This window comes from Sus scrofa, chromosome 6, assembly GCF_000003025.6.
Source record: "Sus scrofa isolate TJ Tabasco breed Duroc chromosome 6, Sscrofa11.1, whole genome shotgun sequence".
Classification (NCBI taxonomy): Eukaryota; Metazoa; Chordata; class Mammalia; order Artiodactyla; family Suidae; genus Sus; species Sus scrofa.
In genome coordinates, this window is record NC_010448.4 from 1,152,332 (window position 1) to 1,175,914 (window position 23,583).

At 67.9% G+C, this 23,583-nt stretch overlaps 3 protein-coding genes across 4 annotated transcripts in view; 1 reads left to right on the plus strand and 2 right to left on the minus strand.

Moving 5' to 3' along the window:
* Positions 1–1,641, minus strand: part of ZFPM1 (zinc finger protein, FOG family member 1) — a 62,815-nt gene extending 61,174 nt beyond the window's left edge. The window contains 1 exon segment of the mRNA XM_021093668.1: positions 1,000–1,641. Coding sequence (XP_020949327.1) covers positions 1,000–1,039 — 40 coding nt within the window. The 5' untranslated portion in view covers positions 1,040–1,641.
* On the plus strand, positions 1,038–1,829 carry LOC110261212 (basic proline-rich protein-like). Its single transcript, XM_021096490.1, has one exon. The coding sequence runs from the start codon at positions 1,038–1,040 to the stop codon at positions 1,827–1,829; it is 792 nt and encodes a 263-aa protein (XP_020952149.1).
* ZNF469 (zinc finger protein 469) overlaps positions 9,183–23,583 on the minus strand; it is a 46,893-nt gene continuing 32,492 nt past the window's right edge. For both annotated transcript variants that reach the window (XM_021093669.1, XM_021093670.1), the window contains one exon: positions 9,183–22,053. In XM_021093669.1, coding sequence (XP_020949328.1) covers positions 10,491–21,926 — 11,436 coding nt within the window. In that variant the 5' untranslated portion in view covers positions 21,927–22,053 and the 3' untranslated portion in view covers positions 9,183–10,490. The remainder of the gene's footprint in view (positions 22,054–23,583) is intronic.

Below are 23,583 nucleotides of genomic sequence, written 5' to 3' on the forward strand. Positions count from 1 at the left end.
CAGAGATGCGAAGTTACTCCTGGCGTGGGGTGGGGAGCCCTGTTTCCTGTGCGCTGCCCTGGCTCGGGCTGCTCGAGCAGCCAGGCGGCCCCAAGAGTGCGGGGCCCTCTTATCTCGAGGGCATCAGCAATGTGGACACAGCGGCCGCCTGCCCCCACCCCCGGGAGTGGCCTACAAGCTGGATAGGTGAGAAACTTGGACACGGAGAGGCGACCCTGGCCCAAGATGCAGTCCCAGGAGACCCTCCCTGACTTGGAGCAGTCGCTCAGCTAGGAGTGTGTGACCACAAGCTGCGGAGCACACAGTGCCTGTGCAGTCCTTGCCGGGACACAGGGAGGGCGGGACCTCCAAGAAGCTGTCCCCAGGCAGGGAAGGCTCCAGCGTCGAAGCGGCTGGAGCCCAGCGCACAGGCTGCGATAGCTACCTTCCCCAGCCTCCAAGGCACCAGGTTCTGGGCCGGCAGGAGTGGCGCTGGGCGCCAGCGGGTCCCACCACTCAGCCTTGCGCTTCCACACAGTCCCGAGTGCCCTGTCTCCCTCCCAGGTCTCTCTCTTTCTCCCTCTAGATACAAAGCCTGGGAGAGTCAACCGGCCGAGATAAGATCACAATTTCAGCCCGTCCCGACAGAGCGATCTTATCAGGATGGGACTTGCAGAATGGAATATTTTAAACTTTATCTGAGCCCGGATCGGGGCCGCCTTATCGCCGCACCATCTCGGGGAGGCGGGGGGAGGGGCAGCCGCGAGGTGGCCGCGCCCCCAGCCACCCCGTTCCGGCCCTCTGGGCGGACCCCCTCTCCAGGCCGGACCTCCAGTGCGGGAGCCGAGACGCGGGGGCCCGGCCCGCCGGCGGAGATTAGATTACGGCGCGCTTGGCACACAGCGCGGGGGGCGCGGCGCAGGGTGAAGGTCGCGGGCGCCGCAAGAAGAGCTGGGCGGACCGGGGGCGGGCCGGCGGGGGCCGGCGGGGGTCGGGGCGGGCGGGCAAAGTTTGACTCACGCTTGATCTGCCGGGGGTTGCTCTGTTTCCTCCTGGACATGTCTCCGGCGCCGCGCGCCCTCCCGGCGGCCGCCTCTAGCCCCTGGCGGGCGGCGGCGGGCGGCGGGGGCGCGGCGGGGCCGCGGGGCGGCTCATGCCCCCGGCCCCCGGGCTCCGCGGCCGCCCTGGCCCGCGCCCCCAGCCCGCCGCGTTCGGCCCGGCGCCGCTGCGGAGGCCGGAGGATCGGGCCTGCGTTACGGCCGCGCGGACCGCCAGGGGCGGCGGGCTCCTGCCGGCTCCCTGGCTCCCGCGCAGACGCCGCCGCCGCCGCTGCGCTGCTCTCCTCAATGGAACCTGCGGGCAGCGCGCGGCGAACCCGGCGGCCTCGGCCTGGACGCTCAGGGCGTGCGGGCGGGGCGTGCGCGTCACGGGCGCCGCGCCTCCGGGCCCGCCCCCATCCGCTTGCCCCGCCCCCGGCGCAGCGCCCCGCCCCCGGGCGGACCTCTCGTCCCCTCGTCCGTGGCCCCGCCCCGCCCCGGCTGGCCCCGCCCCGAGGCCCTGGCGGGCCCTTGGACTGGCCTAGCTTCCCCGCCGCCACGGCCCTGCCCCGCCTGCTCGCCCCGCCCGCAGGGAGCTGGCCCCGCCCCGACACTCGGCCCCCTGCCCTGGGTGGACCTGTGGCCTCCTTAACGCCTCGTTCGGCCCTGCCGCTTTGTCCCCAGGCGCAGCTGAGATCCAGTGAGTCCCGCCGCTCCGTAGCACCGTGTCCGACCGGGCTCCAGGCCTCCCTGGACCCGTCCCCCGACGCCAGCTCCACCCCTAAGTCTGACCTGACCTTATTCGGCCCCTAGGCCCCGCCCAGACCACGCCCCAACGCCACGGCTCCGACCTCCACGGGCCGTGACCCCGCCCCTCTGCTCTGTAACTCCGCCCCCAGCGAAGGAGTCCGCCCCGCACTCCCAGTCACTGCGACTTGCCCCCTCCGCCACCGGATGGGGGACAGTGAACCCCGGGTCTGGAAGCCTTTGGAGACTTTGACGGCCCATGTTGTCTTGGACCAGATCTGGGGTGTGGAGCGGGCTGTGGCAGGATGGGGCTTCCGCCCAACATCCCCGGCTCTAGCTCCAGGAGAGTGGGGGTTTTGGGGTCTTCTTCTCTTGGGCTCAGATCTGGCTGGAAATCGGGGAGGGTGCAGAAGCCAGAGGCCTGTACCTGCTCCCCCGCCGCAGACTCCAGGCCTTGCTTCTCCAGGGCGCCCCTGCTGGAGGCCCAGGAAGGAGGCCCCTCTGCAGGCTGGGCAACCCCCACGCCCAGTCCCCGTCGGAAGGGAGCGAGGTCCCCAGGTCAGTACTGCCTGTTCTAGCTGGGAGGCACGGAAACCGACTCTGCTGTCCTGGGGATATGCTCATGGGGTCCCAGGGGCCCACCGCTTTCCAGGGAGGCTCAAGGTCACACAGCATCAGAGCTGTCCCTGGAGATCTACTGTATTCTTTTATCCTTTTGGCTTTAATTTGGGGTTGGTCCCCGTCCCATATTCACAAGAAACAGGACATTAGCACGGCTTGGGGGCTAATGAGGAGACATTTGCAAAGAGGATGCCTGGATGCCTGACCAGAGGGCGGGGCCTGCCCTGCTGACCAGAGGGCTGGGCCTGGCAGGCAATCACAACTGCAGGTGTGGAGGCCAGCTGGGTGCTGAGCCCTCTGCTGGAGAGACCCCACCCCCCCATTCCAACTTCTGTTCCCTTTGCCTGCCCTGTGGAAGGGGGGAAGGGTTGCCTGGGCACCCCCCACCCCACTGCTGCTGCTCCCATAAGGGCAGGAGACTGGCAGCCAGGGCAGAGGGCTGAAGTCCACCCCAGGACCACCTACGGCCACTGGACGGACAAGAACGCTAAGGAGAGGAATTCAAGAGACCTGTCTAAGGTCAGGCACCCACCAGCTCTTCCTGCTCCCTGCCCAGGGCCCGTGGGTGCAGCCTTCCTAAAACTGCCTGGGGCTGTACCACTTCTCTGGGGAGCAGGAGGCCCTAGGCTGGCTGGTTCACTCAGCCCAGGGCTCCCACAATGTTTGTCAAGTGGACAAAGGACCCCACGTGTCTGGGTCTCCCACTGGGCCTGCTGCCTTCCCAAAGCGTGGCTTCTCAGCAGGATGGGGACCGGGCAGTCAGGCAGTCAGGGGGGGTCCGTGGAGGGGGTAGTTGTGGGCTGGACCTGTGCTGGATCTGAGGCTCCACACACAGCAAGTGGCACCCAGATTGGTGCTGCTGGAATGGCTGGAGGTCTGTGTTGAGGAGGGTTCTGAGGGTCAGGGGAGCGAACCATGATCGATTAGTGATGTCTGTCTAGGGTGCAGGAGGAGAAGGTTGGCACCACGCTGCTGGCTTCAGGCTCTGAGAGGAGAGACACGCCCTGGACAGCCCAGGGATTGCGGGCAGTGGCAGGTCAGAACCAGAGCCTCCTGACCAGCAGCCATGACAGGGTTCAGTGAAAATGAAAACAGGGGACCCCGTGGTCAAAAATTCAGAATTTCCGGGTTGGGGCAGGTGCCCGGCTCCAGGCGCGGCGCAGGCAGAGCTGTTAGTGGAGCACTTTGCTTCGATGCTCTCCCCTCTGTCCACCCTGCAAGGGGTGTTATTACCCCAACGTACAGATGAGGAAACCACAGCCTGCTTGTGACTGTCGGCGGTGTCACAGGGCCTCACTCACACAGGCCACTGCACCCTCAGGCGAGGTCTGTTGATAAAGACGATAAACCGAGGAGGGGGGAGCAGGAAACCCAGCTCGGCCCAGGGCAGAGCCACCGCCTCTGCCCGGGGAAGTCAAGGAAGGCTGGCTGGAGGAGGTGACATCTCAGCGGGGTTTTGCAGGAGTCCCTGATCAGCAGGAAAGGAGGTGCAGGGTGTGGGGTCCCACGGCCACCTGCACCCCGCACGCGCTGCTCTTCCACATCCGAGCGGAGCGCCAGGACTGGACGTCCAGACGTCACTCGTGGACGAGGCGGAGCTGCGCTCGGTCCATGGGGGGAGGGCAGTTGTCGACAGTGGCCACGGAGCTGCGCGGGGCTCGGTGTGGAGCCGGGCTGCCCTGGCATCGGCCTGGTGGTTTCCTGCTTTGCTGGATGGCAGGGCCTAACAGCGGGCCCCCTGGAGCTCTCCCCGGGAGCGCCAGGGTTTCCAGGCCCAGAGAGGCTTCTGGGGCCAGCTCTGCACGCCCACTCTCAGGGCGGTGGCGTCCCCAGGCTGTTCCGAGCCCCTCTTGCGGGCTGGTTCACAGTCTCTTGCGACGTTCTTGTGCAGCCCTCGGGGGTCACAAGGGTCAAGGCTGCCCAGGCAGAAAGGACTCAGCTTCAAGGCTGCTGTGGTGGTGACGAAGACACGGAGGCTCCGAGTGGTCCCAGAGCTCGTAAGTGCCTCAAGTAGTCGCACTCCAGGGCCTGCGTTCTGAACCCTGGGTTCTGGGAGAACTGGGTTCGAATCTTGGCTCCGTCGTTTTGTTGGTTTTTTTTTGGTCATTTCTAGGGTCGCACCTGCGACATATGGAGGTTCCCAGGCTAGGGGTCCAATCGGAGCTGTAGCCACCGGCCTACACCACAGCTCACGGCAACGCCAGATCCTTAACCCACTGAGTAAGGCCAGGGATCTAACTCACCACCTCATGGTTCCTAGTTGGATTCGTTAACCACTGAGCCATGATGGGAACTCCGCGGCTCCGTCATTTTGGAGGGGGGCGCCCTGGGCAATTGCGTCACCAGCCAGGTCTGTGGTGTCCTCATCTGTAAGTGGGGGTGGGGGCAGGACCTCAGGGTCCCTCCGGCCTGATGCCACAGTGCTTCTGGGCTCACATCTGCTCTACCTCTGCCCTCTGACCTGGCCTGGCAGCCTGTGGGCCTGGCTCTGCGGATGGGTATGGCCCGGAGAGCTGCCCCGAGCTGGGCAGTGGTTGCAGGGTGGGGGTGGGGGCTAACTGTGGCACCTCCCGTGTACCAGGCTCTGCACTGGTTGGTAGGCTGGGACCAAAGCAGCCACAGAATGTTCTAGAAGCTTTGGTTGGACACTGATGGATGAAAAATATGTTGAGGAAAGAATGACAGGAGGGGTGCGTTTGCGCTCGGCCGAGGGACGAGCAGGTGCAGAGGCTGCCACGGCTGAGAGGCAGGTCCAGTGCATGGGCCTGGAGTCCACTGTGGGGCACATGTTTGGACCCCAGGCCAGCTGAGGGGCCTCTGACCGCCAGGCTGCACCAGGAGCCCTCTTTCTGCTTCACTGTCCCCACAGTGCCTCTGACTTCACCACCTTCTAGCTCTGAGATGCCCCGAGGGCCACTGTCATCACCTCCAGCCCTGCTCCAAGCTTCCCTCCCCCACCATTCTGACCATTCCTGGTCCCCCAGAGCCACCCGTGGCTGTGTTGCAGGCTGAAGCTGGTGGGCCTTCCCCAAGGTGACCGCCCTGCCCCAGTCCTACCTTCTCTTCTGAATCTCCTTGCACATGGGCCCAGGGGTCCTGCTGCCCCAGGGCCTTTGCACAAGCTGTTCCTGCTGCCAGGTGCACCTCTCATTCCCACTGCCTGTCCCCCTCACCCTCCCTCAGGGGAGCCCTGACTGCCTCCAGTACCTCCTCTCTGGTCCAGCTTGCAGGGCCCAGGTGCCCGGCACTCAGCACTGTGCCCTTACACTGGCAGTGACGGCAGTGACGTGGACGGGCCCTCAGTGCCGGCCCTGTGCTGAGCGCTAGTGTGGCCAACACACTGTCCGCTCCTCCTTGAAGAAGGGACTGTTCGTCCCATTTGCCAGACAAGAAAACCGAGGGTCACAGGAGTGAAGCTGCTCTGCCCAGGCAGCACAGGAGACAAGTGGTAGCGCCGGTGCCCCGGAGAGCCCTGAGGGCTGCGTCGGGGGAAGGGGTCCGGCCCTGCTTCCTCCACTGCTGGTCAACCCAAGGCCCAGGGATCCGTGCGGATGCCCGTCAACACCGGCTCTGTGAAGGGTTTAATTAACTTCCGGTTCCGATGGGGCGATAATGAGTTTTAAGCACCACGTGACTCCATAAGGCGGTCTAAGGGCAGCGTGGATGTCAAAATAAATTAAGTTAGGAACCAGAGGCTGCCTGTGGGAGGGGCAGGGGGGCGGGCTCCTGCCAGTGACAACTAGATGCCGCCTGGGCCCCCCGGGCTGGGCTGCTGGGGCTGGCTCTGGCCCCGGAGTTGGGGCTCCGGCGCTTTCTGTCTGCAACTGGGGACCCTGTCGGACCGCCTCCATCAGCCCCAGACGTCCGGGGAAGCAGAGGATGGGACACACCTGTTCTCCTCCAAGCTCAGGGGTCCCTCCCGAAACCAGCATCCCTAACACGCCCCGCCCTCGGGAGGCCCCAGGACACAAAGGCTCTGCGGGGAGCTGCCCTCAGGTGTTAGCGAGATCCACCTGTCGATGCAGCGGCCCAGGTGTGGCCCAGTCACCAGCTGGCTGCGGACAGGACGGATCCGGACCTCTCTCACTGATGAGAGTGGGGGTCATGTGGGTGTCACCACTGGGTAGGAAGCAGCCTCCTTCCGACTGCCCCCGTCCCCGTGCTCCGCTCCCGCCTCCCACACTCCTGGCTCAGGCTCCCCCACTGGACACCGGCCGGCCTGCTGTGAAGAGCACACGGGGTGTGTGGCTCAAAGCCCAGTGGCAGGGCAGGAGCCAGGATTAAGGGGTTGGCCATGGGCACCTCAGGTCAAAGAGCTCCAAGCACCGCAGGCTGGCGCTCGGGGCGTGGGGTAGCTGCCATCTTAGCAGGGGGTTGGGTGGCCACAGAGAAGAGGTGCCACCTGAGCCAAGACCTGAAGGCAGGAAGAGAGGGACCCACGTGCACAGCAGCGGGAGAGGGAGCGGGCAGAGCCAGTGACGCCCAGCCCCAGCCAGCGTCAGGACTGCAAGGGCCTTTGGTGATTGGTGTGTCCGTGTAATGGTGGGAAAACAGGCCCAGAGGGACGGCGATGTGCCTGTGCCTGATGTCTGTCGCCCTCAGCCCAGCGCGATGTTGGCAGGACGTGCTGCCCTCCTGCCTGGCCCCGGCAGCGGTCCTGGGGTCCCTGGGCAGCTGAGGGCGAGGGGTGGTTTGTTCAGATCCAACTAAACCCTGGGCCCTGGGAGGGCCCTGTCTGCCTCCTCTCTCTGCCAGGGGCTTTGGGGAGGAGGCCAGTGGCCTTGAGCTGCAGCTCACAAGGTCACGCCGGCGGGTAGGCGAGGTGGGATGTTTCCCTTGGGAAGAGGCCGTGGCCTTGGGCGCCCAGGCCCAGGCGGCAGAAGGAGCAGCACCCCCCAGACTCTGGGGTGGCTCCCCTGGACTGCTGTCCTATGGCCACAGCAGCAGGACCTTAGGCCCGCGGCCCACCCACTGGACAGGCGGAGAAAGGGTTCCTGGATTTCCAGCGCCCACCCACCACAGGTTTGCAAGCGACACGGAGTGGGGGGCACCCACAGGCTCCAGGTCCCCCTCCCCCCCAGGTGGCACTTGGAGGGGCCCTGACGTTGGCTGTGGCCGTGACGAGGGTCCAGCCCTTCCCTGGCGGCCTTTGCGCCCCTGAGGCCATCTTGATGGGACCCTTCATGTGTGGGTTCTTCCGCCTGTGTGAGCGTGGCTGTCTACACTCTCCCTGGGAGCCTGGGTTCTCTGAGGCGTCTGTGGCCAGTAGTCCAGGGAAGCTCGCCTGAATCACGTTCTCCTGTCGGCTCGGGGCGACGGCCCCTCGGGCCGTGATGGCAAGCTGCTCCGTTTCTGGGACCTGGCCCACCTGACCCACCACCAGCTCTCCCTCCCGCTGCCCGTGCCCCCCAAGCCTGTCCCCTGCCCTGTCCCCTGTTCTCTCCTTCCGTGTCTCCAGGCTGCAGGGCGATGGGCCTTGAGGATGCAGCCGCGGGATACGCAGCCTCCCTGCCCCCGCGGCCACAGGGGAGGCTGCAGCCTCTCAGTGGGCCAGGCCCTCAGCGCCCAGGAGCAGCTCTGCCCGGGGACACCCGCAGCTGGGGGCGGGCTCCGCCTGCTCGGCTTCCTCCAGTCGGTCGTCAGGGCGTGGGCCTCCCCCGGACCCTCTCCCACCCTGTGCAGCCCACCCCGCGGCTCCCACAGGCCCCTTCACGGGCCTGGTCCTCAGATGCTCCCCGTCACTCACGTGGTTGTGTGCGGGGCCACGGAGAGGGCACGCGCCTACGCGGTCGGTGACGGCATCTCTGAGCCTGTGGGCGAGGCCGAGGGGCCTGGCGCACCTGGGCCCTTTGCACGTGGCCCAGCGGCCCCGGCGAATGCTGCCACCTGCTGGCCAGGCCGTGCTGTCCTCGCTGTGCGTCTGGGTCAGCGCGTGGGCTCAGGGCCCAGGTTTGCTCACAAACCTTGAAGGCGTGTGACGCGCAGAGCACCTGCCTGCCCGACCCCCAGATGCACAGTCTGAGGCAGGTGCGGGCCCAGGCGGCCCAAGCGTGGTGAGCCCCATGGGTGTCCACCGCCAAGGCCCCAGACGGCCTTTCGCGAAGGTGGCTCAGCCTCCACTCACTGCCACCCCAGCCGCTGGCTGGTTCCCCAGCGCACAGTAGGCATGAAAATGCCAGGCATTTGGAGGCAGCCCCCCGGGCGGGGACGTTGATGGGTGGGGCTGAGGCTGGGGGAGAGGACCTGGGGACTGCGTTCCTGGCGGGATGAGGATGGTGGGGGGGGGTGGGGGGCGGGCCGGGGGCTGGGTCGTCCCAGGGTCTGTGCAGGGTCCGCTCCCTTGGAAGGGCTGGCGAGGCTCCCCGCCTCCTGCCAGCGCATCGCTGGGGGACTTTTCTGAGGGACGGCTGGTGCCTGGGCAGTTGTCAGGGGCAGGACGGGGGCAGGATTGGTGCCGGCCCCTGAAGGGCCCTCCCTGCCATTCGGGTGCTTGTCCGGGACACGGGGGCCTTTGAGGGGGTCTTCGGGGCACATGGGGCACGAGGGGTCTGGGCGTGCAGTGGGGGTGGGTCTCCTGGCTTGCACCCTCCGCGGCCCTGCAGAGCCGCTCTCTTCTGCTCCGAGAGGGCCCTGCCCAGCGCTTAAGGCATTTTTGGCGCCATGGTAACAGGTCTGGGGGGCTTCACTGTCCCCAAGAGGGAAGTGGCAGCTCAGGTGGGGCAGGGGAGGACAGAGGCCACAGCTGGAGGCCCCCGTGAAAACAGTGGGCGTCTATGTGACAGCATGGATTTGCTCTGATTTTTCCAGTACAACCTCGGAGTCCCCCAGGTTTTATTTATCAGCACTAAAGAGGCGCTCTGAGCGGCACACACACCTTCTAGAAAGGCAGTTTGGGCCTGATTTGGTCTCCTTCGAAAGGTCAAAATGAAAACTCTTGACACACACATTGCATCCAAGGTAAAAATGGAAAAAAACAAAAAACAAAAAACCAAACCCCAAAACGAAACAGAACAAAAGGAACCACAAACCTCAGCGGTACCCAAGAACAGAAGGAAGCCCTTCCCTCCTGCCCCGGGAGGACAGCATCCTGCAAGAGGACGTGGTGCCGACCCCTGGGTCGTGTCAGTGCAGGAGATGCCCCCTGGACCAGTGGCAGTGCCACCCCCGGCCTTGAGGGTCCCACGTGGCTGCTCCGACCTGACCGTGGGGCTGGAGCCAGAGAAGGACTTCTCGGGCCCCCGGTGCTGTGGGTTAGGCAGCCCCTCGTGCCTCCTGGCCCGACCCATCCTCCAGGCAAAACAGATCAAAGAAGCCTGTATTCACATTACAACGTGGAAATAGCACCAGAAATTTCGGAGTCAAATGGCCGATACTTGCAGCAGAGAGCTCCGTCCGTGTAGGAGGAGGGCTCGAGAGGGCATCCGCGGGGGCTGGGCTGGGGGCTCTGGGGCGGGGAGGGAGGACCGGTGGGAGCTGGCCGGTCCCCAGGGGTCGAGGTGCACCGGAGACCCTTTTCCGTCAGCGCATGGACAGTGGCCGGCATGACCCTGTGGTCAGGGAGGCCCCACTGTGCCATGTGGGGCCGGTGGCCCTTCTGCCCCCATCTGATTTCTAGGGTCACTTTGGAATTCCAGCAACAGCAGCAACGCAACCAAGAGGGAGTCTGCCACCTTCTGACTGGCAGCTGCCTCAACTTACTTCCCTGCTCGATGACATGGGGGGGGGAGTCCCTGTGCAAACCTTCAAAGCAAAGGGGCTTTGTGGCATAGTGGGCCTTGGCAGTGGGTTACACCGAGGAGGAGGTGAGCTCCTATCTCTTTGAGGCCTTGCTACTGAGAAAACAGCTGCGCGGTCTCAAAGAGGCTGCAGCTGGCCCGCCCCTCACACCCACCTGCCAGCTAGAAAGGGACTGCTGTCCACTCCGGGCCCTGCTCAAAGCATTGGATCCGCAGCTCTAAACCCTAAGTCTAGGCGCGGGCCTGGTAAGTCGGGGGATTAAGACATGGCCACCAGGCAAACTCTCCAAGGACTGGAGCGCCTCAGAGCCTCCTGGGGATCCCGCTGCCGCGTGAGACACGGCTCCCAGGCCCTCGCTGCTCCGACACGTTACTCGCAAGAGTCCTTCTTTAAAGGGATCTTGAAGCTGGTTAGTCTCTGCCCAAAGAGCTGGCTGAGGAGGTGGTTCTGGGACTCGGCTGTCCTGCAGGCCCGGGAGGTGGCCAGTTCAGCACCGTGGACAGCCCCGCCCCTCCTGGGGGGCCTGTGCAGGGGTCTTGCCTGGGGGAGGGTCTTGCCCAGCCCCTCCTTGCCGCGCCTGCCGACCCCCTGGATGTGGCTGGGCTCCCCTTTCCGCAGCTCCGAGGGCTGGGGGGGCGTCTCACTGTTCTGGCTGCTGGGCCTGGGCTTGGCAGGGAGCACACGGCTGGGAGTGGCCTGCTTTCGGGGAGTCCGGGCGGGTCTGTCAGGGACCGAGGGGCCTCTCCCCAGGCTCCCCGCGGCTTCATTCCTGGTTGGCCCCAGGGCCCGGCCCTTTCTTGTCTTCTCACTCATGTCCCTGTCCTCCCTGGAGCCCAGGCTCCGTTTTGGCCCCTGGTCACCAGCTTCCCTTGGTCCCTTGGGGTAGCCCTTGGCTGGGGCGGGGCCCTGGCCCGGGCAGTTGGGCTTGGCTGGGGTGGTGGCTGTCTCACTTTGGAGCTGCCCGCTGGCCGGCTGGGGCTGGCTGCCGCCCGCCGTCTTGGTGCCCTGCTGGGGGCCTCCAGCACTCTGGGAGCTGGGGCCTGGCTTGGCTTTGCGGGTGGCGGGCTTCGGCCCGTCCTCAGTGCCGTGGGCTAGCTCTCTGGGTGTCGGGCTGGCCACCGCCTTCTTCAGTGGTCCTGGGAACCTGGGCGCTCTGCTGGGTGAGGATGAGGCTGGTCTGTCCTTTGATGAGCCCCGGCCGCCCCCAGGCTTGGTGGCACTGCCTCTGTGGGAGGGGCCTCCCGTACCCCCCACCAGCACCATGGGACTGGTGGACCCCTGCTTCTCCTCCCAGAGCAGGGAGGGGGCTTCCGGGCGATGGCCGGGGGCACGTTTGCCAGGTGCACTGGGGGTCCGGGGCTTCTCCGAGGATGGGCTGGCAGCCCCTTTTCCTTCGTCGTCTTGGCCTCTGGCCCCTGGGCGGGGCAGACAGCCCCCCAGTGGGAGAGCCTGCTGGAGGAAGGGCCCAGGGCTGCCCAGGTCCTCGGAGCTCTCTAGGGCCTGGTCCAGCTTGTGGCCCTCCTTGCCATCAGGAGAGGCCACTGGGAAAGGAGCGAGAGACAGAGGCAGGAGGTCAGAGGGCAGATCTCCGTCCCTGACCGGGTGGCCCACAGGGTCTATGGGCCTCTCCGGGGTCCTAGGCTGCTCTGCGGTGGCGCTGGGAGCTGCTTCCGGGCAGGGCTGGAGCCGGGCTGAGAGGGACCCTTCGCTCAGGGCAGGGCTGCTGCACAGGGACACGTCGGACCTGCGGGGGCTGCTGGCCACCGCCACCCTGCGCCGTTTGCTGGGCAGCGAGCTCTCGCGGGCCGAGGCCTTCTGACCAGGGGCGCCGGGCCTCCGCACGCCTCGGAAGGTGAAGGGCTGCTGCCCCCTCCTCCGGTGCTTGTCCATGTGCCGGTCGAACTGCTCCTTTTTGGCGAAGGTGTAGTTGCAGGAGCTGCAGACGAAGGACCGCTTGCTGATGTGCGTGACGTTGGCGCACAGCTCGCAGGCGTAGAGCGGGGTGTGCTGCAGCTCCAGCTCCCCGCTCAGCCCGTGCTCGCCGTCCAGGTGCGCGCGCAGCTCCCGGTGCTCAGGGTAGACTCGCGGGCACTGGGGGCACAGGTAGACGCGCTGCGGGCTGTGCACCGCCAGGTGGCGCTGCAGCTTGAACGGCTTGGGGAACCGCTTCCCGCAGTGGTGGCAATCGCGGGCGGGGTCCTTGCAGTCCTGGTGCACCGCGACGGCTGGGAGGAGGGGCTCGCCGTCGGGACAGGCGTCAGGGGATGAGGCAGCGCCAAGCGGCGCGGGGTTGGCGCAGGCTGCCGGGCTGCCGGCGCCATGTGGGTCGGAACTCTCCTCGCGGGCCTTGGGTCTCGGCCTCTCCCTGGGGCATCCTCTCCCAGCTCCCAGGTCTTGCTCCGCTGCCTCTGCGGGCCCCCCGTCCGCCTTGCTGGTGGAGCGCTTACCCTTGTGGGGTTTGGAGGCTTGTTCCGCGATGCCGCTCAGGAAGCGTGGAACCACGCTGTCCCCCTCCCAGCATCCGGGCAGGTCCCCGAAGGACCTCCGCGCCTGCCCCTTGCGGGCGAACCGCACTGCGTGCTCCCGCAGGTGCTCGTTGTACATCCAGACGTCCGCGACCTCCCGCAGGCACATGCCGCAGGCCCACAGCCCCGCCTTGCTCTGCACGTGCTTCTCCTGCAGGTGCTCCCGCAGCAGCTCCCGGGAGCCGAACCTGCGCTCCACGCACATGTAGCAGGTGGGGGGCGGTGAGGGGCTGTGGGCCAGCTTGTGGAGGTCCAGCTCGCCCAGTCCGTGGAAGCGCTGGAAGCACACCCTGCACTTGTAGGACGCCCTCCCGGCCTTGGCCTGCTGGCCTCCTCCTGGGGCCTTGCTGGCCCTGGCTGCTTCCTCTGTGCTGCTCCGTGGGTCCTGGGAACTGGCCGTGGCCTGGAGGTCCAAGACGCTGCCGCCGGGGAGACCTGCAGGGTCTTCCCTGGGTCCCAGGAAGCACAGGTTCTGCATCTCCAGCTTGGCACCCAGAGTCTCCAGATCCACCGTGCTCCCGGGGACCCCAAGGTCGTAGTGCTCTCGCTCCAGGTTGGGGGGCTCAGGGCTCGCGTCTCCTGGAGAGGAGGTGGCCTCGTCAGTGGGGGGCTGCATCTCCAGGCCTCGCCAAGCCGCCGGGACCATGTGCAGCTCCGGGATGTTATCGGACCGGTGGTCCTCCGTGTGGCAGGGGTTGGCCTCGGCCTCAGGCTCCAGGGTCCACAGGCTGGGGCCCGGGGCCCAGGGGTCAATGCCAGGCACCTTGCTGCTGAGAAAGCCCTCCAGGAGGAAGGACTCAGGCACACCTGTGGCCTCATCACCCCATGGGTCCTCGTGGGACAGGCAGAGCGAGCCGGAGTCGCTGAGGTCTGTGGGCAGGCGGGCAGAGGACAGGGCACCGCCCCCAACCTGGCCGCTGGGTTCGGGCCGGGCTGGGGGCTTCGGCTTTTTACAGCGCTTCCCGTAGACACGGGGCTGCTTCTTCTGAGCCAGGCGGCCACCCAGAGGGAAAAGCTGGGAAAAGGCGGCCTCGTCGTCAAACAAGCTCAGAGGGTCCTGGAGACGGGGGCTGGGGACTCCAGCAGCAGTGCCCACCGGTCCTTGGGCCCTGTCTCCCGGGCTGTGCAGGAGACCCTGGAAGCAACTGCTGATGGAGCCGCCTGCCTCAGAACCATGAGTCTCGGGGGGCCCCTCCCGGCCATCTTGCTCCGGGCCGCTCTCAGCCGCTCTGCCGTCCCCTGTGGGGCCGCCCCCAGCCGCCCTTGATGGCTCTTTGCCGACGCCGGACATCCTGGTCTCTCTGGGCCTCCAGGACCCTCTTGCCAAGGCTGCCGTCCGCCCCCCTGGCTCTTCCCCAGGAGACACCCCCTCCACCATCCCTGGAGAGGCCACCCAGTCCCCAGGTGACTTCCGGGCGGGCGTCCCCTCTAGCTCTGTGGCCGTGAGAGGCAGCTGCGTGGCTCGGGTCTCCTGCTCAGTCTCCGGGGAGAGGCGGCCGCTCAGAGGGGCCACGGAGACGACGATGGCAGCTGAGGGGTTCCAGCCGCTGCTCTCGGAAGTCACATCAGGAGGGGCCTGGGGGCCGCCCTCCTCTCGGGGCCTTCTGGCTCTCGGCTTCCTCCTGGCTTTCCTGTTGGATCTCCCCTCTGGCTGGCTGGGGGGGTCTGCGGGTGGTCGGCCCCGCCTCTGGCCCCCGCCCTTCTCCGCCTGCTTGGGATGGGGCCCAGCCCTCTCCAGCCGGTCCCGTTTCCTGGGCTCTGCAGGCTGCACGTCCACCCCGTGCTTGCCCAGGCCCGGGGGGTGCGGTTCCTGGCTGAGGGGACAGCCTGGCGCTCCCAGGACGCTGGGTCCCCGTCTCAGCCCCCGGGACCGCTCAGGACTCGCGGCGTGTGCAGAAGCCACGGAGACGGAGATGCGAACTGGAGGCGGCGGTGGCGGCCCGACGGCCTGGCTGAGGTCTCTCGCCAAGTGCCTCAGCTTCTCCTTTCCCGGCGCCCTGCGGCTCTTCTTCCCAGGGGGGTGGCCTGTCTGGGCCGCGGGCTCCCCGGTCGGGGGAGCAGGTGGGGCCGGGGGGCTTGGCTGGGAGGCAGCACCCCTGTGCAGCCCATGCTTCCTGGCTCTGTGTCGGCTCAGTCCTGGCCCGGAGCGGAAGGAGGCCCAGCAGACCTCGCAGGTCACGGGCTGCCCGCTGGGGGCGCTGTCCCTCCAGTGCCCGTTCTCGGTGACCACGGGCTCCTTTTTCAAGCCGCGAGGCTTCTGCCTGGCGTCCTGGGGCCCGAGAGAGTGCCCCTGGGGTCTCAGGTAGAGGCTGTCTCCGAGGCTTTGCGGGGAGCAGGGTCTGGAGTCACCGGCTCTGCTGCTCGGAGTTGCTCCGCCTGGGCCGAGCTCTGCCGAAGGGCGGGTGACCGGCAGACCTCTGGTGTTGGCTTCGGACATCTTGGTCACGCCGGATGGCACCTCCACGCCCTCCTGTCCCTGGAGGCTGGCCGAGGCTTCGCCTTCCGGGCAGGAGTGGGGGTCTGGCCCTGAGGGCCCCTGTGGAGGAGGGTCAGTGGGCACAGCGGTGACACCCTGGCCTTCCCTGTTGCCTGAAGACTCTGAGGAGGGGCCCGTGGTGATCCCACTGGGGGGGGAGTTGGGCGGTGCTGCCTTGGGGTCTGGCCACGCCGCCCTGGGGCCTCTGACCGCCCCGAGGCCACCTGTGGTGGGAGTGCGGGGCAGGGCAGCCGCCTCGACCGTCTCCTTCGGGGAGACGGCCCTCGCTGTGGGGGGACGGGTGGCACAGGCAGGAGCTTCTCTTGGCCTGATTCTTCCGGAACCCTCCAGGGTTCTCGACATGTGACCTCCAGGGCGGTCCCCTCCAAAGGCAGGAGTGAGGACACTGATGAAGCCGGGCTGGCCCTGGGGAGGGTCTTCCAGGGGGCGACAGTTCCCCAGGAGAGGGCAGGGAGCCAGGCTTCCCTTGGACAGGCCACAGAGGCTTGTCCTCAGAGGTGGGGGCACTGCAGGCGGCGCCCCAGCGTCTGTCGGGGCTGGGGTGCAGTCAGCCCTTTTTGGAGCAGCCTGGGCAGGAGAAGGGGCTGCTGGAGGTTGCAAGCTGGTAGGGTCCCTGCAGGATGGAGACGCTGGGGGCTGCCCCCCTGGCTCCGCTGCAGGTGCTGTGGGCGCGTCTTCCTGGGGCGGGGGCTCGAGGCCGCGGGGATGGGGGGTGGCTGCAGCAGTGGGGGTGGAGGTGCAGCTGGCCAGGTCCCTGAGCGGGGGTGCTGGGCTCTCCGCAGCGAACAGCAGAGGCTTCTGAAGCCTGGGGCCGCTGGCCCGCTCCCGAGTGTGGGGGCCAGGACTGTGTCGGGGGTGAGCTGCTGGCGAGGCTGGGCTGGAAGATCCTGCCTCAGAGCCGGTGGGGCTTGGGGTGGCCTGTGCCTCATTCCAAAGGCCCACGGCTGCCCTGCTGCCCTGGAGCTGCCCCCCCGGCCGGTCTGCAGCTCCCGCGAGCCTGGCCGCTGTGGTTTCGGGGTGGGCGCTGGCTGCGGCAAGGTCGCGCAGCAACTCTGGCCTCCCTTGGCCCTCTCGCTGCCGCTGGCTGGCTTCAACTTGGCCCGCGGGCTTCTCAGCCTGGCCGAGTGAGCACAGCTGTCCTTCTCCCTCTGGCCCCAGGTGACGTCTGGCCCCAGCAGGGGCAGCTGTCATCCGCATAGTCCTTGGGAAGCCGCGGGCAGGCCTGTAAGCCGCTTCCCCGACTTCCGTGCCGTCTCCTCCCAGGTCTGAGGGGTGGCTGTGCTGAAGGCTCTGGGTGTCAGCCGGCGGGGCTCCCTGTAAGGCCAGCGTGTTGTCTTCCCTCTCAGCTGCTCTGGCCACCAGGAGCTGGAGCTGATGAAGGGGGCTCGCGGCTGGGCCCTGGGGCCTCCTGTCGGGGCTGGGGTCGGGCATGCAGGCGTGACTCGGGGAGGCCCCTGAGGTTACACACACCTCGTTACCCTCAAGGCCAAGGTCCCCTGCCACGAGGCAGAGAGGCCCTGCTCCTTCCAGTCCAGCTGTGCTACTCACAGAGTGTCCCTCGGGGGCATGGCTGTGACTGGCACCAGAAGGGGGGGTGGCACCCTGACATGCCAAGCCAGGTGCCAGAGGGGCGACAGGGCTGCTGAATGCTTCCAGCTCCGGGCTCTCTCGGCAGGATCCTGGGGAAAGCCCCCCTCTCCGTGCGCAGGGAGGGAGCAGCGCGAGGTCCTGGCCGTGCTGTGTGCCGGCGGCCCCCTTGTTCTGAGCAAGTGAAGGCTCCGGCTTGGGGCTGCGGGGGGCTGTGAGGGAGTCTCTGGGCTCTGGTGAGCAGGGGGTTCCTAGGTCCCCTTCTGCCCTTGGCAGCCCCGTCTTACATACTCTCGTTCTTTGCAGCGGCTGGCAGCTGAGGCTGGCCCCAATGGGGCTGAAAGGACCCCCAGAAACCACGTCTTTGTGGGTGCCGGAGGGCAGGGCTGCTTCTCCCAGGTGGAAGGGGGGCCACTCCTCCTGGGGGCTCCCCAGAGCACTCCCAGGAGTGGCCCCGGCCGCTCCCACCCCTTCTGGGTGTGGGCTCAGCCCCCCAGGACGGGCGACACGGGCTCCTGGCTGCCGTCCGGGGGCCTCCGGTGCACCCCTGCTTTGCAGCTGACTCTCCAGCTCGGTGACCAGCTTTTTGATCTCCAGCTCATCCTCAGACAGCTGGCCGGCGAAAGCGCTGCTACAGGCCGCCACCTCGCCCGGCGCGGCGGGGAGGTCGGCGGCTGTGGCCGCTTCCTTGGGACACTCCTGACCAGACGCCGTTTCCTCGGAGAGGCCGGGATAAGGGCCTGGGTGACTGGGCAGCACTGGACGCCCCTCCTCCAGCACAGACCAGCCCTTCTCGGGCGGGAACGCGGTGCCTGGTGCGTCTATGTGGGCTGTCCTTGGCGGAGGGGGGGCACAGGCCCGCGGCACGGGGCTATCCCGGCCCCCAGACGGGCTGCTGTAGATCGGCAGGTGGAAGCTGTCCGTGGGCAGCCCCGAGAAGAGGGCTGTGGGCTCCAGGGCCAGCGGCGACTCGGCTTTGCCCGGACTCATGACGACCGTGTAGGGTGGCTCCCCCGGGGGCGCTGGCTCTCGGGACCTGGCATCCGCGCCGTCCTGGCAGAGGCGAGGCCGGCTGGCAGGCAGGCTGTCTGGGGCTGAGGGCTGGGAGCACAGGTCTTCGTGGAAAAAGCCTGCCAAGCCTTTGGAGCTGAGGAACGATTTGTTGGGGGGCCTGCTGTGGGGGTGAGGCCCCTTTGGGGCAGCTGGAACCCCCAAGGAGTCTCCGTGAATGAGAACAGGATCACAGCCGAGACTGGGGGTCCTCAAAAAGAGGGCGTGGGGTTCGGGGTGGGCCGTGTCGGCGGCGTCAGCAACGGGCACCGGGGCTTCTCCGGGCGGGGCGGCTGGGCGCTCCTGTCCGTCCAGGGAGACGGCCGGCTCCGAGCACCGGGGGGCACCAAGCGTGGCTGAGCTCTCAAGGGGCAGCACGGCGTCCCGCCTGCTGGGCTGCGGTGGCTCTGGGGCTGGGGGGTGGGCGCCTCCTCCCCCACAGGTGCCTGGAGAGGAGCTCGGCGTCCCTCTGCCAAGGTCGGTGGTGTCGAGGGAGAGACGTTTGGCCATTTCAGGGTGGTCGGCGTCTTGGAGGTCGTCCGGAGACACCTGCTCTTTCTCCGGGGTCTCAGCGCCGGTGAGAACCTGCGGACGATGCTGGGGGCGTCTCTCCTCGGGGCCATGTGATGGGCCCTGGGCCTCGGGCCTCTCGATGGGGCTGGGCCAGGGCCTGCCCAGCTCCTCGGGGCCCGGGCAGCCCCCGTGCCTTGCGGCTTCCTGCCTCACGACCTTCCTGGGCTTCTGCTGCTGTCCGTCCTCTCTGGCACCTGGGGCCAAGTCCACCTCCTTCCTCTTCTCGCCCCGGCGCCACCTCCGGCCGCTGGGGCGGGGCCGGCCTCTGCAGCGGGAGCCCCTGGGCCGCGGGCCGTCCTCCTCCTCCGACTCCGAGGCGCAGTGGCACTCCCGGAGCCCGCTGCCCCTGCTGCCCGCGGCTGGCCCGGGCGGCCCCTGCGGCTTTCGAGCCCGGTTCTTCTGCTGCACGATCTTCTGGATGAACTCCTTGCTCCAGGCGCCGCCCCGCGCCCTCCCCCGCCTGGGGTCCTGGCCAGGGGACAGTCGCAGGCGCTTGGAACTCCTAGTCTCCACCAGGAGGGCCCGTCCAGCTGCGTCTGCGCGGCTCTTGGGGGCCTGGGTTCTGAGGTCCCGGGGGCGGGGTGGGGGCGGCTCGGCCCGGCCGCCCTTCCTCCTGGGCCTCAGCCGGGTGGCTCTGGTGCCCCTGCCTGGCCTCTTGGCTGTGTGGGCCGGGTCCAGCTCTTTCTGGAACAGCTTAAACCGCTTTCCTCTCCTCTGCTGACTGGCCAGGCCCGGCCCGTCTGCCTCTGTGGGTGCTGGGCCCAGGGAGCGGGTTTTGGGCCTGGGGCCGGCCCCCTCCCCAGGGCGGAGGGGCTGGGGTGCCAGCAGGGCATCCGTAGCTGGGAGCGGGGGCTGGGCTTTGTTCTCTGGCACTGCCCCCACTCTGGTCTTGGGGGGCTGCCCAACGGCAGGGGCCCTGGGGCCCGAAGGCTCTTCATCCGTGAAGACGTCGATGAAGCTGCTGTCGATCTCGGGGTTGTCCGACTGGTACTCCAGGCCGTTGAGCGCCTCCGTGATGAGGCTGTCCAGCTTGGCGGCGTCCTCCAGGTCCAGGTCTGCCGCGGGGAGTGGGAAGGGGGCGGTGGCCAGGCCGGGCAGGAAACTCGTCCTCAGGGGCTCGTCTTTGCCCTCTGGCCGGATGTCCGCCCCCAGCAGGAGAGGGGCTGTCTTGGTGTGGCTCAGTGGGCTCGGGCCCCCCGCGACCGGTGCTTTGGGGGCAGCTTGTGTGGAGGGGGCGGCAGGGGGCGCAGGGAGCCCCGGGGGCTGCTGGTGGCCATCCTTGGCCTTGGCCAGCAGCAGGCTGCAGAACTGCCGGTGCCCCAGGAAGGCAGCCAGGCTGCTGTAGTTCCGGTCACACTGCCGGCAGGTGAGCAGCACATCCAGCTGGTCCAGGCTGGCGCTGCTGAGGGGGAAGTGGTGGGCGGAGTAGGGGGGTGGCTCCTGGGGGAAGCCTTCCAGCCGCCCGCTGCCCACCTCAAGGCCTGAGCTGGGGAACGGCGTCTCCTCCAGGCACTTGAAGGCGCCCTCGGCCTCCAGCCCCTCGGTGCAGAAAGGGAAGCCCTTGGCTAGCTCAGGCTGGCAGTGGAGTGGGAGGGCATGAGAGGGCTCTGGGGACGGGAAGGGGCTGCCAGTCTCCTGGGGGTGGGCGGGCGGGAGGAAGAAGGCGGAGGGCCCGAGTGGCCCAGGGAGCTGGCTCTCCTCTGAGCTGGGGTTGGCTGGGCTGCTGGACAGTGGGGACAGTGACGAGCAGGTGCTGCTGCTGGCGGTGTGGGTGGCTGGAGAGGGCAGCGGGGACTCACTGGGCGAGGCTCCCACCACCCTGGGTGGGGGCAGACCGGGGGTGCCCCGGGGTGAGGCCTGGGGTGGGGCCACCCCAAAGAACAGGGGCTGGGCTCCGGGGTCCTTCAGGCCGTTGTAGGTGAACAGCCCGGGGGAGCCACCGCTGTGCTGGCCCGGGCTGTTTCTCAGGACCGCCAGCTTCTCCCCCGGCCCTGGTGTCTTGCTGGCAGCTCCCAGGGCCCCCTGGTTGCCCCCCTGCCACTCGGGGACCCCTGGGGGGAAAGGCAGCTGGTTCATCATCTCCATTTGGTGGGGGCTAGGCCCACTGGCCGGGAGTACCGGGGGCCAGGGCACTGGGGGACTCTGGGGGAGGCTGAGCCGCTGGCCTGAGCTGGGCTGCGTTTCAAAGAAGGCACTCGTGGCAGAGGCTGGGGGGCCCAGGACAGCAGTGGGATAAGGGGCTGGGGTGGGGTCCCATAGCTGGGGCAGTCTGGTGCTGGGGGGCCCTGAGGCAGCCAGCTCTGTGTCCCGAGACCCTGGGCTGGAGCCCACCCGGCTGGCGGCGGGGCTTCCATATGCCTGCCTGGCAAAGTGCCTCTGGGGCAGAGAGTTTGGGGGTGCCCTGGGGCTCCCCACCCCATCACGGACCGAAAGGGGCTTCTCGGGGAGCACTTTGGTCACGCTCTCGCGCAGGCCGTCCTGGAAAGTGGCCGTGCTCTCTGAGAAGGGGCCAGGGGCCGGGGGCGCAGCACCAGGAGGGGCAAGCGCACTGCCGAGGTCGCCGGGGGGGTCAAGGCCACCTGGTTGGCCTGGGTAGCAGGGTGGGGGTGGGGGAGCCGGCCGGGTGGGCAGGGGGTAGGACTGGCCCGTGCCCACCGGCTCCTCCAGCCACACACCCCGAGGCTGGTGGAAGGCAAACACCAGCGCCCTCTTGGCGTCCTCCGGCCCGGTCGCGTCCTCGGGGAAGGGCCTGGGGCCGGCCGCGGGCAGCTCCGGGAAGGGAAACTGGAAGGCCAGCACCCCGGGGCTGCCGCCTTCGGGGAAGGGCTCCGGCTCAGCGGGGGCCGCCCCCAAACGAGCACCTGGGAAACTGCTGTCGGCCGAGGGTGGCCAGGCGACGGCCTCACTGGCCTGGAACTCTGGGTAGGCGGCTGGCCGGCCGGGGCTGGCGCCGCTGCTCTGGGGGGCCCTGAGGGGCGGGGGCCCCGGGGTGGCGCTCGGTGAGGTATAGTTGGTGGAGGTAAAGCTGGAGGGGGTCTCCTGGAAGCACTTTTGGAAGCTGAGCTCGTCTGGAGCAGGCAAGGCCCGGGCCCGGGGCTGGCCCGGCCTGAGACAGGCGTCGGCTCCAGGGCCCAGGGGCACCTCCGCGTCGGGGGGCCGAGCGCCCTCGAGGGTCTTCTCGTCCATGGCAGGTCTGGGCCTTGAGCCGGCGATGCTCAGACTGTGGGGCTGCGGGGCGCCGCCGTCCGCCCTGCCCGCCTGCCGAGCTCGAGCCAGCGCGAGGCTCCTCCCGGCGGGGGCCCGGGGCCTGCTGCCCTTCGCGAGGGTGCTGCTCAGGCACTGGGTGCTGGGGAGCGGGGCCCTGCCCCCCACCCTCCCAGCGGGCCGCACCTGGGTCTTGGGGGCATCTGTGCCCTGGGTTCCGCCGCCCACGGCCTTGGAGGTCCTGCCGGCCAGGACACCGATCTCCGCAGGGCATTTCGGGGAGCCCCCTGTGCCGCTGGCTGCTGGGCAGGGCTGCAGGTCTCCAGTCATGGTTGGGGGTGGCGCTCCGAGGGGCTGCTCCCCAGGCATGGCCCCTCCGTCCCGGGTGCTAGGAGGATGCTGTGGTCCGAGGGGGGCTGCGGGAAGTGGGCTGGACGGCCATCCTCGGCCCTTGGGGGACCCGGGAGAAGCCGGCCCTCATGGTCCTGACTGCAGCCTGCAAGGAAAGGACAGAGTGAGCGGGCAGCAGCGCGTGGCTGCGTGGGAGCGGAAGCAGTGGGCCCATGACCCCGACTCTTAGGGGAGGGCGCCTTGCTCCCTGGCACCTTGAGAGACGAGAGGGCAGAGTTCCTGCCCGGCCGAGAGAGGTTAGTGGGGTGGGGGCTGCGGTTGAGGATGAAGAGGAAGGGAAGAAGATGGCGTTGGGGCCTGAGGTCTAAGAAGACCCCGGGCCACCCCAAGCAGCCCTAGCAGAGCCCTGAGCAGGGAGGCCCTCCAGTGGCCCACGGTGGGGTGACAGACATCCAGGGGCCAGGGTAGAGAGCCCAGGAAGGATGTGGGGTCTGGCCACATTTTGAAGGAGAGGCAGATGCCCTGAGCCCACACCCCCTGCTCTGGGGGCACCTGAAGCCCCCGGGTGGGTGGGCTCATCGCTCTGAACACCTTTGCCCCAAAGCTCCCTTCTGGGCTCAAGGTGGGAGACAGCCTGGGACAGGCCGCGTGGCTCCTTCTGGCCACTGAGCTGTGGCCAGCAGTGACTCTCATTACTTTCAGGCAGAGGCTTCCGGAGCAGAAGCTCGGCAACCATCCGCCTTGCTGCTTTTCGAGGGCTGAGTCCCAGGCTGTGGTGGGCTGGCCGCCCGGCTGCTGGCAGGACCCTGCCCACGTCTGCGCCCCCTCTCCCCCTTGCCTGCGGGGAGGGGTCAGACCAGGTTCTATCTGAAGGACTCTTTGGTTCCTCCAGAGCCGCCCTGAGTCAGCTGCTCCCAGCAGGAAGGCCACTTCCTGGGGCTACCCCGGGTTCATGAGCTCACACTCATGTGGGCGGCTTCTGTCGTGTCCCATGGCCAAGGTCCACGGAGCAGACAGACCACAGCTGTGGAGCCTGCCCCGGCTCAGCGCTCCTGGACGGCCCAAAGAGGCTGCCGTGGGGGCCGGAGAGCAGCATTTATTGAGCACCTACTACATGCTAAGTAAGACTTAGCCCAGGACCTGGAGGGTCAGAGGAGGAAGTGCCTGCCAGGTCGGCATCAGAGGAGGCTTCCTGGAGGAGGTGGCTGCGTGGATGTCCAGGCTTGGAGCAGGAGGACGGAGAGGGCACTCAGGAGCGGGGACTGGGAGTGTGGGCAGGTGCAGGGCTGCTCGACTTGATGCAGGGAGTGAGTTCCGTGCGCAGAAGGAATGAACAGGAGGACAAGAGGCCTTTGTGGGGCAGGCAGCCAGGCTGCAGCTGGCATCTTGGGCAAGGGTGGCCCGCCTCCTGGGGTGCCCCTTTGCCAGCCAAAGCCAGGGACGCCCCCCAGCCAGAGCTCATCACCCACTGAAGAGCGAAGATCCAGCCTGAGTCGGGCAGGGAGTGGGCTCTGCACCCACTTGGGGCTGGTGTCCGCCCTCCCCAGGAGTGAGGGGCTCTGGCCTGGGGGGTCTCTGCTCCTGAACTGCCCAGGCAGTGGAGCCCAGGGGGCAGGCGGGCAGCGCGGGGGGCCTCCTGCCCTCGAGGGGTGCCCCTGGGCACACTGCTCCGGAC

Excerpts from the sequence above, each read along its gene's own strand:
- LOC110261212 (XM_021096490.1), top strand. The coding sequence starts at position 1,038 with ATGTCTCCGGCGCCGCGCGCCCTCCCGGCGGCCGCCTCTAGCCCCTGG.